The sequence below is a fragment of the Epinephelus moara genome, chromosome 24, assembly GCF_006386435.1.
Source record: "Epinephelus moara isolate mb chromosome 24, YSFRI_EMoa_1.0, whole genome shotgun sequence".
In the NCBI taxonomy this organism is placed as follows: domain Eukaryota; kingdom Metazoa; phylum Chordata; class Actinopteri; order Perciformes; family Serranidae; genus Epinephelus; species Epinephelus moara.
In genome coordinates this window covers 24,010,744-24,027,264 of record NC_065529.1, presented here as the reverse complement: position 1 = coordinate 24,027,264, position 16,521 = coordinate 24,010,744, and the positions used below count along the sequence as shown (strand labels likewise).

The 16,521-nt window shown below is 38.8% G+C and overlaps 1 protein-coding gene across 1 annotated transcript; it reads right to left on the bottom strand.

Moving 5' to 3' along the window:
- Positions 1-1,586: 1,586 nt before the first annotated feature.
- Positions 1,587-15,933, bottom strand: top1a (DNA topoisomerase Ia). Its single transcript, XM_050037867.1, has 21 exons — positions 15,775-15,933; positions 15,263-15,287; positions 12,851-12,947; positions 12,581-12,689; positions 11,578-11,630; positions 11,377-11,466; positions 11,199-11,271; positions 10,892-10,983; positions 10,620-10,735; positions 10,388-10,509; positions 9,759-9,881; positions 8,283-8,470; positions 8,043-8,187; positions 7,716-7,859; positions 7,341-7,526; positions 7,188-7,256; positions 6,396-6,510; positions 6,052-6,179; positions 4,774-4,868; positions 4,535-4,684; positions 1,587-2,943 (listed from the first exon to the last, which is right to left on the bottom strand). Exons 1-21 carry the CDS (start codon positions 15,805-15,807, stop codon positions 2,841-2,843), a joined length of 2,256 nt encoding a protein of 751 aa, XP_049893824.1. The 5' UTR covers positions 15,808-15,933; the 3' UTR covers positions 1,587-2,840.
- Positions 15,934-16,521: the final 588 nt, after the last annotated feature.

The following is a 16,521-nucleotide window of genomic DNA, read 5'->3' as shown; positions in this document are numbered from 1 at the left end:
ATTATCATGACCTCCTCCACCGTCACCTCGTTTATTGTTGAGTAAATCTTTTGACTCTGCCCTCCTGTGCCATCTATTGGCTGTATCTATGCTATTCTAAAGAGCACCTCAAAGTACGTGGTCAGTGATATTTACAACGGATCTATTTTCATATGTAAAGAGACTGTAAATGAGCACTTACACTGTTTCCATCTTCAGTCTGAGATTGCCTCTACTTTAACTGATAATCTCTGGGGAGGGATGTTTAATTTTACCTAACCAATCACTAAGGACCAACATCCCTGCCTGAACCTAGCGCATTTTAAATCCACACTGATGTGTAGCCATGACAACATACCTATTTTGCTGGAGTTTTAAGAGCAGAGCAAAGCAAAGTAAAACAAACCGTGATGATATAGAGGAGAAGTCGATTTAGAACAGCCTTAATAGCAACGTCTATCTTGTTTATAGTCAGACGAATCCGTCGACTCAAACTCAGCAAGATTCCTCTAGCCTGAGTTTGCCGACACAATCGCATCTGATGTCACAGCAACATGATATCACACACAATGAACTGTACGGTAAACTATATTTTCATCATTTGTATTACTTAATGTTTTTGTTTTTGTTGTGAAACGTGCTGTAACAATGTTGTAGCAACCGTTTCCATTCAGCAACTTTGTGCTTGCTGGCACTCTCTGCTAGCATCTCAGCATATCTCTGTCTACATCCACATTAAATGAATGCACCTGACAGCTTAATGTTGTTGGCACATGATTTTGAACTGTTATATGTTATTTTAATGAGCAAATACGGGCAAGACCATTGACTATTCACCATTTCTCTTCACTAATGGCACTATGATATTTGATGTAAGTCCTCTGTGGTTGCTTGTTAAGCTCAGAAGCGTGACATTTAAACATCAGTTTGCCACAGCTGACCACACTTTCCTGAGCAGACGCGCAGGGACGCATTTAGATCCGAAGTCGGGAATACGGAGCCAGAATTATTGGCTTCAACTTGCAATGGATGCAGCATTAGTCTCTGGTTTCTGGCTTTGAAAGAGAAGCTCATCTTCAGAAATATATTGATTGTACTTTCCTGAGCCATGGAAGTAACATATTGGAATTCTGAATTTAGATGGTGATCCCCTTTAAAAACAGTTTAATTTAAAGGATTAGATTTATTTAATTCGTCAAAACTGTTTGACTAAATGTTGATAAACCTCGCATATAATGTGTCAAAGGCTGGGAATCTTTGGAGGAAGTCGAAGCTCGCCTCAAATTTCCTAGCACAGGGTGTCTACAGGTATAAAGAAGTTAAATTTAAAACCACTTTCAAATTTACAACCAATCTTGAGATGGACAAACAAACCACCTTCTTTCCTGCCTATTAAAGAGTTTTTTTAAACATCATTTCAAATTGTTGAGGCGGTAAGACTCACCTGATCTCAATTGAAGACAATCGAATCCTTGAAGGCCTTTTTTGTGTACGTGTATTTAAGACATTTCAAGGACCCGTAGCCACCTTGAAAACTGTTCAAGAGTAAACCTATGCTCAATTGAAATGTGAGGAAGAAAAAAAATAATCACAAGTACACAGTAAAATTATTTGTAGGGTTTTATTTCATTTTTCAACCTACAATGAGCATAAAACTCAAAGAAAACATGATCAAAGGCTATGACAAAAAGGTAAAACAGGAATAGGATGTTGACTTTACAGCTACTTACATCAAATTTCCTATCATAAAAGTGGAATAAAATGAACTGATAATTCACATTAAATGTTACATTATTTTATCCTCAATCTTTACACAATTAAAAAAAAGAAACTGCCTAAATTGTAACAGATTGGTGATTTTTTTGGCAAAGTTGATATCCCTCACATACCCCTCTGGGAAGAAAAACACTCCATTAAATGACTTTAAATACATTATCATAGCATTATCTTCAAGTAACAGATATGGGAGTTTTCTTTTCTTGGAACAATTGTTAAATTAAGTTAAAATCAAATGTAGACAGGGCTATGCGAAGAGATTCAGAGGATGCTTGCGAGTTAAAGGATACAAATGATTGGTTCACATTTACACTGAAAAAGAAGTCCCTGATGGAGGCTGTAAAACAAAATATTCACATTCTGCTTGCTTAAGTAAATATTGACATGGTTGCAGTATTTTCCCCGTTGCCTGCCCAGACATCCTCTTTCATGCTAAACAATTCAACATAGTCCAGTTTAAAATATTCACCCTAACAAACAATTTCCATGGCCAAGCCCCTCATACACACACATGCACGCACACACACACAACTCAGAAGTTGAGCTCACATTTCCATTTCCTCGAAAGGCGTGTGGGTGTAGTTAAGGAATTCATTTGTTTTTTAACTTTGTCTATCAAAATATAGAATTCATTAATAATACATGGGTGGGCTAAAATACAGAGCAAGTGAACAGATAAAATAAAATGATACAAAGCATTTTTGTTTTTGCTGAATACAGTAGCTATAGGACCACAGAGTTCAAAGTTCAGGCATTGTCAGGATTTGTCCCCGAGGAGGGAGAGACACAAAGGTAAAAAGGTCTTCCAATTACTGGGAATATGCCTTGATGCTCAGTTGTGGGTATAGTTCAGCCTTGATGCCTGATCTCGGATCAGATGTTTAGACTACCCACAATATCCTCCTGCCACTTCATTATGGCCTCATCATCTTGCCGCTGTTTTTTCTGCTCAAACTTTCTGAAATTCCTGATCAGGTCTGGCCATTGAGCAAAATTCGGTTAAGCTAAAAAACAAGTATCCGATTTAAAAAAAAAAAAAAAAAAAAAAGAATGACTGTATCATAGTTAAAACCACAAACTGGGATTTAAAATTCAAAGTCATCATCTGCCATGTCGATGGCCCAGGCGAACTTCTCACGCTGAGTTTTGTTGTAGATCTTCTCCACGGGAATGCCCCACTTCTTACACCTAGCACACAAAGAGTGAAGGACGGGAAAAGTTTGTTATTTTAGCACAGAGGTCCTCATTGCGCATCTTTGTCCAACAAAATCAGGGGAGCGATGGGTGATGCCAAAGATATACTGTGCAGGATTTTCCTAGAAAATGATGTACAGACGCACACAGAAATAATTCCTCTCAATCACCACTTAAGACCAACTTAAAACATGTGGTGTAATATTTACGTGTAGGGCTGGAACGATTTATCGATTAATTGCCAACTATTAAATTAGTCACCAACTAATTTTATATTCACAAAATCGATTTGGATAATTTAAGGAAAAAAAAAATTCTGATTCCAGTTTAGAAAATTAATATTTTCTGGTTTCTTTACCCCTCCATGACAGTAACTGAATTTCTGTGGTTTGTGGACAAAACAAGAAATCTGAGGACGATGTCTTGTTCTCTGCAGGGTTTCTACATCTTAAGGCAAGTTAAACTTTTTTAATGCCACTCAGAATTAAAGTTTAGACCAATTTTACAATCACCATAACAGATGAAAGAAAAGAAAAAAAAACAGCAGCTGACATCAAATATTTAAGGCCCCCGTTATACTAATTGTCTGCACGGACAATTGCACAGCTGTGACCTGATACGGGAACATGACAAGGAAAAGTTCGGATCTTTTACACACCATGCAGTTTCTCCTGGTGGCAGACCAATTATTTTGTCAAGGGTAAGACTGAACAAGGAAATACCTGGTGTTCGTTGGGTTTTCTTGGCGACTTTCTTTTCGTTTTTTCTGACTCTGCATGTGGGATTTGACTGCCTTGATTTCCGTCATGCAGTTTGCCTTTTACCGGTTTCAGCCATGCTGTGTAATCTTATTTTAATAGCCAGTTTTTGTTAAATTTTTACTTCCCATGTTGTTCAGGTTACAGTGACAGCTAGCTACAGACAGTGGAGCCTCTGCGCTGACCATTATGGCCGGAAACAAAAAACGAGCGTTGGTGGTTGCACCACCTTGATCTGCATTTTTTTAATGATATATATGTTACCAACTTAAAAAAACAGATTCACAAAATCCTTCTTTTCATATCTAAGCAGTCTGAAGACTTGTGAAAGATTGATTTGAGACATTTTAATACCAATTAAGGTCTTTTTTAAATAAATTAATTCAACGTCTATTAAGACTTCAAGGTTCCGCGGTAGCCCTGTCTTTGGGAAACACTGATCGACATGTTTTACAATTTTAAAGATATGTTATAGATCGAACTACTAATGGACTTAATCAAGACAATAATAAGCAGATAAATAATGAAAATGATAGCTGGTTGCAGTCATATTCATCTGCAGAGACTCTGCCCTCTGCCTGTATTTCTTATCATGTTGCGGTGTTCGGGATGTTTCTGGTCGGTGACCTTTGGTCAGTGGGCAGACAGTGCCAAAAAAAGCAAATATAGTGAGGTGAATACGTTAAAATGAGAGAGAATCTGGAGTTGGCTTTCACTTTCATTTGCAATACAGTTTTGCAAACATTATCGGAACATTCCTGCACAGTAAGCAACACAAGTTAAAATGTTTCCCAACTTCTGAAATATTTTACAGAGTTTTATCTTACCAAGCCACAGAGATGCGAGGGTCCAGATAGTTGAGCTTGGAAGTGCCAAGAGCAATCTGCTTGTTCTCCTCACGATCAGTCGCCTGCACCTCCAGCTTCATCAGTTGCTCCTCTATCCTCTGAACTGCCTTCTTCTTGGCCTCCACGGCCCTACAGAGGAGACAACCAGCACACAAGGTTATAAATGAAACTGACCTGGGAGACAACTTTAAGTCCACAGCAAACTTTTATATACTTACTTTTTGGATTTTTCATCTCTCCGTACTTTGGCATCAGCCTTGGCGCTCTTCAGTTCTCTCTTGGCATCAGAGAGCTGGTCCCTTTTAGCATCAATCTAAGAAAAGAAGAAAAAAAAAAAAAAAAAAAAAAGAGTAATTAGTCTAAAAAATGAGAAGCACCGATTATTGTACTTGTCTAACACTGACAGTTACATGGTAATTCTTCATCATTGAACCGGACCTTGTACATCATGTGCAAGAGCTTTCAAATATGTCAATAAATATTTTGGTGAAATTGGAAATTCCTAAATTGACAAAGCCAGACATGCCATGAATATATGGAGGGGTCAGGGCACTCATTTTAAATTGCTCTTCCATCAATTTCAAAACTCAAGCACTCTCAACAAAAAGACCTTGTGAATATTTACCCTCAACATTCTCATAAATTATCTTTGCTACACAAACATTTACCAAATCCCCTTTGAGCACAGTCACACAATGAGCAAGATTCAAGCATTCAGTGATTTTAAAATCCCTACTTGAACTTAGAGCTGAGCAATATAGTCAATATTTTAAGACTGTGATGCGAGACTAGATGTCATCTTGAATTTTGGATTATATAATAAATTGGAAGTGTTGTCTTTTCCTGGCTTTAAAGGCTGCATTACATTTAAGTGATGTCATTTTCTGAACTTACCAGAATGATCTACCTATTCTATCACTTACCTTTACCCACTTAGGCATTGTATCCACATTATTGATGACTAATGATCAAAACTCTCACTGTGTAAATATTTTTTTAAAGCACCAATAGACAGCCCTACAATATCACTGCAATATTAATGGAGGTATTTTGAGCCCTACTTAACTTGATATTAAGGGTCCAGTGTGTAGGATTTGGTGGCATCTAGTGGTGATGTTGCAGACTGCAAACAACTGAAATTTCTTCCATGTGCCAAGCGTGTGGGAGAACTATGGTGGCCAATGGGAAAAGGCCCAGTGTTTGGTTTGTCTGACCCTGTGGAAGAGGTCCCGCTCCCTATGTAGATATAAAGCTCATTCTAAGGTAACGAAAACTATTCTTATTTTCAGTACATTATAAACTAATGAAAACATGAATGTTATATTCCATTTCTGCCATTATATTCCCCTTAAACCTACACACTGGACCTTTAACAATTGACAATTTCAGTACAACCAACAAATAAAAAGTGAGCTATAAATTAAGCTAACCATCTCAGGTGTAGCACAGGAATAAGGTCTGTCAACAGTATTCAAAAAAACAAAACAAATGTTAACCTTAGTCTGCAGGTTCTGCATCGACTTCTCAAATGTCTTTGGTGGAGCCCTCTGATGGTTACACAGGATGGCCACAGCCCTGTTGGCCCTGTTGTAGGACAAGATCTTGGCTGGAATGTTCTCTTCCGCTGAGGAGAGAGACGAAGAGTTAAATGAGTTTTATCAATGCAGAATGATTCATCGCAGCAGTCACACCCAAATGAAAAGCCTATTATTAATTCCTAACCAGCAATTCAGATGTATGACGCTGTTTGCACCTTCTATTTAACTCTGCATGGGCCTAAATAAGGCTGGATTCCAGTTAATTGTGAATTTAGATCTTTTGACTGCAGGTATAGACGTACCACTTGTGAGCTCCTTCAACTGCTGCTGCAGGGTGATTGAGGCGTTGTAGGTACGGAAGACTTTGGCAGTCAGACCGTCCATCAGCTCTTGAAGGTGCTTGTTCAGAACAGAAGTCTGGAGAGATACAAGAAAGTGGTTTATTAGTGCTGAAATGGGGTGTCTACCAGTATCAGACACTTAAATGTAATGCTTTAAGACATTTTCAAGATAAATTTGAACCATACTTAAGACAGATTTTTGGACAACTCGTCTTTTTCTTATTCAAGCACTGCAGGAAAGTATAGAGAGAAGTGGTGTATTTGTAGTACTGTGCAGAGGAAGGTTTTATGTAGGGATGTGATTATTGAGTGAGTCAGGCTAATCTACATTTTGCCAACAGGTAAGTACAAGTTTGTTTTTTGTTTCTTTTTAATTGATTGATGTTTACTTCAAACATGTACAAGTATTTTATTCAGTGGTAGGTTCAAAGATTTGTAACATCGGAAATGGGGACTTTCATGCAGTAATGCTTAAGTCATTTTGACAAAAAGAAATTAGATACCATGTGTGGCAATGAAGACCTAACAAATTCAAATTCAGCACGTTTAAGATTTTTTGGGGCCCAAAACTGAATTTAAGACATTTAAAGACTTTGAGGATCTGCAGAGACCCTTCAAAAAGGTAAACACTTATTTTAGAAACCGCCTTTCAAAATCAAACATCTTTCCAATAGTGACATTTTTTTTCTGCCAAAATAAATTTTATGCATTAAATAAGGACTTTATAGTTTCCTCACAGGTTGTTTTACTTACATTCAGACGATCAAACAGATCATCATCAGGCTCCTTGTTCTCCATAAACAACTGAAGATTCTTAAATACCTAGAAGAAGCAGAGCGTGCATAAATACAAAGGCAAAGTTTGAACAGTTAAAAAAAACAAAAAACAGTGCTTTACAGTCCTTACTCTTTTCTCCACAGGGACTTTGTTGTAGTAGCGGATGGAGTCTTTACCCAGGAAGTCAAACTCCACCACGTACTCCTGACCATCGTTCTCTGGATAGAGTTTAATGTGCTCAACTCTCAGCGAGCAGCAACCCACGGTGTCTGCAGTCTCTCCTTCCTCCTTCTCATTACCCGCTCTCAGAGCCAGCTAGAGCACATCAGGACAGCTGGATTAAAGCCGGCTTACAGAGACATTACCCTCACTGCAGTGAGTGTTTAAGCACCCGCTAAACCCCACTTGCACGTTACAGCCATTGTTAAAAAGCAATTACACAACATTACATTCCCTAAAGCTATACACACTGCGGACAATGTCAACAGTAATCATGAAGCTCACCTTGTCGATGAAGTAGAGTGCCACAGCCCTCTGTCTGATCCTCATCTCCTTAGACTTCCAGTCTTCACGGTACTGGGCTCTGATACGGTCCACACACTTCTTCAGTCTACGAGCTGTTTCATACTTCTGCCAATCCTTCTCTCCCTGCAGACCAACAACAACAACAACAACAACAACAACATGGCTGAATGAATTAGATGTGACCACAAATGTGTGTCAAGCATGCACACCGTCATATGAACTCAAATTATATGAACAAGTTATTGTAGGGAACAGCTCAAATTTAAACCAGGTCAAAACCTTTTACTGCAGAACTCATCACCCCACCTTGATCCTGGAGCTGGGGTTCAGCATGATGTACTTGATGGAACCCTGAATGTTCTCCGTCCACGACACCAGCCAAGTCACCTTGTTGTCATGACGAACCTCTTTCCACTTAGTGCCTGGAGGAGGCGCTGGGTGCTTGGAGTCCCTTCGAGGAGCACATTAATAAAACATTTAATCATTACACCCGCTTAAAACATCAGCTCATCAGCACTGGGGGAAAAACAACAACCCTTCACTCACTTGCTGCAGTTGATGATGATGTCTTGAGGCCTGATGCGACGTTTGAGCATGCCCATCTTAGGATGGTCTCCACGACCGCGAAACAGGCCCGGAGGCTCAATGCGGAAGTTAGCAATACGTTCCCTGTGGTTGTCCATGATGCAGAAGCCGTACTCCTGCAAGATGCGCTCATTCTCCTCTTTTATTTTCTACAAAAGGGTAGGGGGAATAAAAACCATCAGAACTCCATTTTGTTGGGGTCAATAATTTCAGTTGTGTCAACAATCCTTCCTCTGGGTTCCCACACCTTCTTACACATTCAATTCTGTGACTTTACAAGGACTTTCAAGGCACAATTCCCTTTAATTCAAGGACCCCAGAGGGCTTAGTTTGAAACACAGATCAAGGTACAGTTACAACACTAAGAATTTTCATAAAACTTAGTGAGCTTTTCTTATACAAAATACATACTTCAGGCACTTTTAAATGACAGATGTCTATTTACAAAAAACATGTAAGGCCTTGATTTGTCAATACACTGGCACCAGATACAGATATTTTTATTTTAACATGCAGGTGCTCTTAACGGATTCCCCTTTCAATTTCACACGAGAGTCACCATTCAATGGTCTCTTTCATACTGCATGTGGGAATGTTGCAGTTATTCTGTCTTCTTTATAAAAAGGTATGATTGCGGAAATGGGGGGTACAGAGTTGTCTCCACTTTAAGCAGGAGCAGAGGTAGTAACAGTGCCAGATTGCAGCCATGTAAAAAGGGACAGTGGACAGGATGTGACCGTGGACATTTAAGACCCATTCAATCTGAATTTAAGACAGTGTGATACTTTTTAAAGCCTTATATTGGTAAATGTTTATCTAAGACAAGGATCCACAGTCATCATGGTTTTATGAACACTGAGTACAAAGGCAACACATTGAACATGCATAGCCACCTGATTTGTCATCATCCTGATCTCGTCCTGGAGAACACAGCTAATGCTGCCTCAACTGAGAGTCAGCCTATAATGAATACAATGTTTAAAGCAATGCTTCCTTTGATGTCCCTGAGGGCCACCAGTATTGTGTTGGAGAGGCACAGAGCGAAGACTCTGTGTACATTTTTGTATATTGTTTCATCTCAGTTGTCAAATTTTGTGAAACCGACACCACAATGCAGTGAAAGAAAGATTTTTTTGCCTTTTTGGGGTATTTTTGTTTTTGCTTCTTCAGTTACACACATTGTGATGTATTGTCAATAATTATCTTGTAATGTACCAAGTGTCACAGGATCACCCTCATAATACCATCACTTCTGTGGGCAACACATCATGATATATTGTGAGTAACTGATTTTTCACCCCTAGTGTCAATTATACAACTATGTTAAAACAATAAACAACACAGGTGACACCGTCTGACCAGTGTTTTCAGCTAAATCTTCCTGTAGGGTTGACTGATATATTGTGTGGCCTAAAAAAAAAATTTGTAGTAGTTTACCAGTTTCTCCTCCTTTGTCATGGCCTTCCTGGCTTCAGACTGTGCCTTAAAGTATTCGTTCATCTCATTGAAGTCGCACTTCTTCAGGTCTGTGATTTTAGCTTTTTCCTCTGAAGTCATTTCCTGTATTGGCAAAACATGGCACACTCAAAAACAGAAGTCTTTGAACAATTACAAGACTGCACAGAATTCTGGACTTTAGACATGAAAACCTAGATTTAGCACAAACAGATCAAGTGATAAACAGATTATACAGCCAAGTCTTTATGTTCTCTCAAATCTTTTGACCTCAATATACTTCCACATAATGTTTTGCAACTTTATGGTTATGCCGAGCACATGCTGAGACCACCCCTCTCAAACCAATCCCTCCCAAATAATTGGATTTTCAAAGTTCTTCTTTATCAAGCACGTTATTTGTCATAATGCCATGTCCATCTTCACTTGCAGGAGTATATCCATGTCTATACACACCCTTCCTCATATACAGATTAATACACTTTTACATATACATATCTATATTTACTCGCATATCCCGCCTGTATATAACTGACATACCTATGTGTACTTCTACTTAAAGCTCTTAGGACATTTGCAATTTTGTTTACATAAGTGCATTTTCCTCATACCTTTCTCCAATCTTTAAAGAAGTTTTTGCGGAAGATGTCCTTTGTGGTGTATTCGTGGTCCAGCATTTTAGCAAAGAAAGTTGCCACCTCTTCTGCCTCTGGGCTGAGCTTCATGTGCTTACCTGTTCAAAAAAATAGGTACATTTGTCCACCACTGAGATAATATCACATGGTTCGACAGTATTGCTCTTGACTGATGTCAAAATTGAGTACGTGAGAAACAGAGCCTTACCATCATAGAAAAATTTGACATTACTAGGGAGAGGCTCGTAAGGCGGTGCAAACACTGGCCCTTTATGTTCCAGAAACTTCCATTTAACACCATCTGTGTATCTCTCTTCTTCCCACCTGGAATTAACAAAAAAAAATCCATGCAGTAAGAAAATACCCAAGAAACAAGACATAACTTGATCCAACAATAACATGCAAAACACCCACATTTGCCCCATCTCCACACTGATAAGTATGTAAGTATGGTGCGGCTGGCTGACATGAGCAACTCACCATTTCCACTTCTCCTCTGGCTCTTTCTTTGCTTTCTTTTTTCCATCAGCAACTTCTCCTTTTTTGTTTTTTGTCTTTTTGGGCTTAATGTCCTAAAAAGGGAAGAGAAACTATGAGTTATTTCACTCACAGGTTGGCACAAAAAATGTCAGTGTCAACACCGGCCTGAGACCCAAGCCTCCCCAGTTCTTCAGGTGCTCGATTTTTTTGTGCTTTCCAAAATACACTGGAGAAAAGGGGCTTCTTTTTATTGTTTAAGAGAAAATCTAAATCACAAGTTGGCATTCTGCTTATGGCCTTTGCTTACCTCATTTTCTTGTTTTCTTTTCTTGACCTTCTTGTCATTTTCAGTCTTAATTTTTTTGGGCTTGAATTCAGAGCTGAAAAACAATTTGTGTTACAAATTAGGTCACACACACAATTACAAATACTCTTTAAGATGGACACATGGAAAAACAGACGACCAATCACAAAAGGCCACTCACTCATTATCATCGTCACGTTCTCTCTTTAGAGACTTCTCATGTTTAGGAGAGTGGTAAAAATCCTCAGGCTCAGACTTCACATGTAGAGGGCTACATAACAAAAATAAAAAACATTCAGAATCAGAAATGGCTTCATTTCAAAAAGGAATCTGCTGGTAGTGTAAATGTAGTACTGAAGTGAGATGTGGAGCCCAGACATACCTGGCAAAGCCGTTCTCTTTTTCTTTTTTGACTTTACCATCAAGTGACTTATCCTGAAAGGTTTACACAAAATTGTTAAGACAGACATTGCAAAATGTGTAACAGCAAATGATAATTAAACATGTCTGCATTAGTGTTGAAACACTTTCTTTCATAGTATCAATACACCAGTAGCAGCTGTGCTTTCTTGTTCTCGCTTATTGTTAGTTTGCTGCAGTTATTCTGCTGTTCTTTGCCACTTATCGAGAAAAGTCGTTGTCAAGTTATATACTCGTTATATTTAGAATTCTAAAAAAACTTTAAACTGTATGCTCTCAATGTCAATTTTCGCGTTGTATCAAAAATAGTAAACATTTTTTAAGGTTTGGTGTCGAACACTCATCTGCATAATAATAGCCAAATGACAGTCCAGTCATTGTCAGATATTGTAATTGAGATGGTTAATCATAATTTTAACAAACTAAAATAATTATGAATTAACACTTTCATTTATCTGCATGAAACCGTTTATTAGTACTGAGTAGTAGAAACTAAAGCGCCTTAACTATTTAGTCATCATCAGAGGCCACTGTAAGCACTATATGATGACCAACTAAGAATACACTTTTTTTTGTTCAGCAAAGGCAGTAGCAAACCAAATTCTCAATTCTGACATTCTTAACTCTGCCAAAACACAAGCACAGTTAACTAGCTACATGAAGCCACCTGAAATTATGTGAAACCAAAAAAGTCCACACTTGTTTGTTCCATTTTCTATCTGTGTCTCTGTTCATTTCCATGTCCTGATTCAAAGAACAGATTGGTTGAAATCTGATTGAAAGAGAAGATCCAAACAAAAATGAATGAGCTTTAAATTTTGTTCTAGCTGCGGGCTGTGAACATGCGTGTATGATTTGACAGCTTAATATTGCAGAATAATTCATGATGACGAACCCTAAAATCACAACATTACATGCACAACCATGTGAGCATTCTTCCATGAATTATGTGCATGGTAATTCACCTTCTTGTCCTTGTGCTTGTCCTTGTATTTATCTGCGCTGCCATCTTTGTGCTTCATCTTTTCCTTCTCCTTGTCTCTGTGTTTTTTGTCAGATGAGTCCTTGTGATCGCTTAAGTTATAAAAAACAACAACTATTAATTAAGGTTGCTCCACCTTCCACTATTCAGCAGAGAGAATGATGCTGTAATTAAGTTATACGTCTTGACCACTCTGAGCAGATACCACCAGAAACATGCATTTATGAAGAGTCCAGAAGCACACACACTTTACCTGTTGCCATGCTTTGATTTCTCACGTTCCTTATCCTTCTTGTGGTCCTTATGTTTGTGTTCCTTCTCTTTATACTTGTCTTTATGCTTGTGAGAGTCTGAGAAGAGAACAACATCACCTTCTTCAAAAGTGAAAGATAATGTCTTTAACAATGAACTGAATAAATGGTAGGATTGCCGTTTACCTACATCAGTAAAAGATCTACCTAATGGCCATAGTATGACCAGTTTATTCTATACACAAGTGACAAAACTAACTAAGTGCACTCAACAAGGTGCCACAGTGGAGAGGCTGAGACAGACACTTATCAACAGACAACCTGAGAAGCACTTAGTCACCCCCACATAGTTTTTCCAAGTAAAAACATGAATTAAATTGCCACACACACGGTCTGAACATGCACTACAATCTGAATGCCATACAGAATGTAGACTGAACATCTATTACACATAAGCACAGCACCACCTACTGCCCATATGAGTCCCATTGTTTATGAGATAATATGAAACAAGAGACAGGTTGAAGCATGCCAGTGAACAAAGTAGGCTTTCACCCTCTCTTAAATGTGTTATCCACAGCAGGAGGAATAAAACATCTTAGTGTAGGACAAAAAGGCAAATATCAAAATTAACAGAAACACTGTTCACACAAACGTTCATATCAAAAAACGTCACAAGTCTTTATGCTTTAGGGGGTTAAAGGCTATAGGAGCAGTCACGAACAGAGCTGACAGCTAATAGCCTAGTCTGCTAACATGTCCTAATGACAAGTTGTCCATAATCCCCTGGTATGACAGTGTGGAACAAACCAATAGCATACATGTTCTAGGTGAAAACATTAATGTGAGTGACTTGTTCTCAGAGAATCACTAAACCCAAAACAGACTTGGAGCCTTACCTTGATCATTACATTTTTCACTGTAAAACTAGTTGTCTTTATTCATCCATTATCAGAGGATGACACAGTTGATTTGACAAAACCAAATGACTGATACATTTCCCTGCTGCGCTCCATTAGATTACTGAAGACAAACTTCAGGACATATCTGACAGACTTTTGGTTATGACTCCACTCATATGTTCACAGCTGACAGCTGAAACACATACATTCAGAATATATGACTTATGGGATTGATTAGTGAACAAGTTGGGCTAAACCATCCAATGAACGCATTAAGTACAATTTGTCCTGAATGGTTGAGAGCGCTGACAAATTGTGTCATCTTTTTGAAGCATGCCAGTTAAGATGCTGTTTTAAAAAGGCAGCTTTACTTGTAAATCTGAAATCAGACAGATCAGTCTGCAGGGAATGAATACCATTATCTGACAACTAGAAGTAGAGCCAAGGCCCTTTATGTCCCACAGTCAAATGTTGTCCCATTGCTGATGAATGGAAACCAAGTAAGTGGACTGATTACGTTGTCTAGATGATTTTACGATGAACAGAAGAACAGGGAAGTCAGACTCAGATCAATAATCCATGCTTGGTTGCCAGAACAATGAATAATTTAACTGAAACCAGACATATTGAATATTTTGTCAAAAGGTAGTTCAGTGTAGAGCGTGCACCCTAGAAAAAGTTAGTTCTGCTTAACTGACTTAAAACAATATGTTTCTTTGGTATGGATAGTGCTTTGTTTGCTTGATATAGGTTTCTAGAGCTTAAAAGGGACAAATACTAACAGCTATTAAAAACTCCATTTAATGCTCGCTCTCTAAGATATTGTCAAGATGCTTTAATACCTAATACCTTGTTTAATTTGCAATGTGATGATGAATTAAAGTTCATGACATGGTGTGTTTACTGTTGAAATGGATGGATTCAACTTATAACAGTCCAGTTTCTCCTTTCATGTGGAAATGATAAGTCCCTGTAGCCATAATAAAAACTAACTTTATATATGAAAGCGTTTACGCTCGTGTATTAAAAAAGCATACTCTTGATGACTACGTGGGATCTTAATGAAGCACTATGCCTTCGCATTTCTCCTCCTCACAGCCATCTGCACTTCACAGCCTGGGTTCAGCTTGCAGTAACGTACAGTCAGGCCGCTACACCGAAAAAGAAAATGGCGCAGAGACTAAGTCCTCAACCCCCAAACCCTCACTTTCAGGTGGGAAATATGGCATTAAAAGCCAACTAACAAGAAATTCTAATACGCTAAACTGATAAAACACCTCCAGCTGTGTACTAATATTAATTCGAATCGAGAAAATAATATTCGGAAGAGCTTTTATTAGACCTCCCTTTTGAACAATAGGCGCTTGTGAGTGAGACAGAGGACTTAGTCTCTGGACGCCATTTCTGTCCTCTACTGAGAACTACCGTAACGTTACATTTGATCAGTGAAGACATGTCAGACTGTGAGGAAAGTCCTCATTTTAACTTGTTAGCGCCGTGTTAAAAACTTACCATTGAAACGAGAGCCGCCGTCAATCTGGAAAAATCAAAAACAGATGAATGTTAAATATCGTAGTGGCTAACTAGCCGGCTACCTAACTTTGAACTTGCTGGATGGCAAAGCGAGTTTGTTAGCTAACGTTAGCCTGCTAGCTAGCCTAGCTTGCTACGCTGGCTGTTAATATGGCTTAGCGGCTGATGCCGACGCCGCTACGGCTAACATTGGCTAACGCTAACGACACATTAGATGTGGCGTTACCCCACTTTGTCTTGGGAGTTCATGCCTGGCCATACACAACTCAAAGCTAACTTGACAGTATCTTTCAGTAACATTACAGATAAAAACGCGATGAAACGTGTCAAGACGGTGTTAACAACAAAATGAATTGGCTTATCGTTACAAACACACTCGGCTAACGCGCGCTAGCAGGCACTGTTCACAGTTAGCTAAGTTATCTTGTCAAACCACGCCAATAAAACGGTGGTAAGAACTTGTACCCGTTCATAAACAGTGGTGACATTACCTGGTCCTCACTGTGGGAATGGTCCCCACTCATTTCCTAAGCGTTGTTTGATTGAAATGTCAGAAATGAGTAACGTGTAGTAGGATAACCACACACCGGCGTTGAGATGCAGGCAGAATGAAGAAAAGACACAGTTGTGTAAGCGATGTAAGTCCCATTTGTACACTAATGCGCATGCGCCTTAATTTAAATGGTTCAGAGCCGTGTAGCTCCTCCTCTTGACAAAACGTGTTGCTCTCAGGGCCCACGATGGTCACACACTGTCCTGACTGAAGAGGGACACATGTATCATGAGCACAAATTGCTCCAGGCCCAGGGATCCACTTGTTTACCCGTTTGTTGTTTGTATTCACTTAATCTGATAAGTGCCTGAGAGCTAAAGGGTGGAGCAGCTTTTTGGTAGACTGCATATTATTAGTAAAAATAACAATAACATTCATCATTATCATCATGTCTGAAGAGGTCTGTCCACTCAGATATGTGACCATACTTATGCCATTTAGTGAATATGCATTTCAACTTAACCATCTTTAAGTGATTTCAAGCTGCAGGCCAGAATATGCGGCACATAATAGACATGAGCCCCTCCTGCCCTCTACAACCTTGACAGCTAACAGGCCTATCCCATATCTTAAAGGCAGAGAGACTCCATATGTAGTTGAGGAATGAATTTAAATGTGCAGTGTTTTGGGAAGGTACTTTGAAAGCATAGGCCTAATTTTGCAACCTACCAATTATCTCACACTG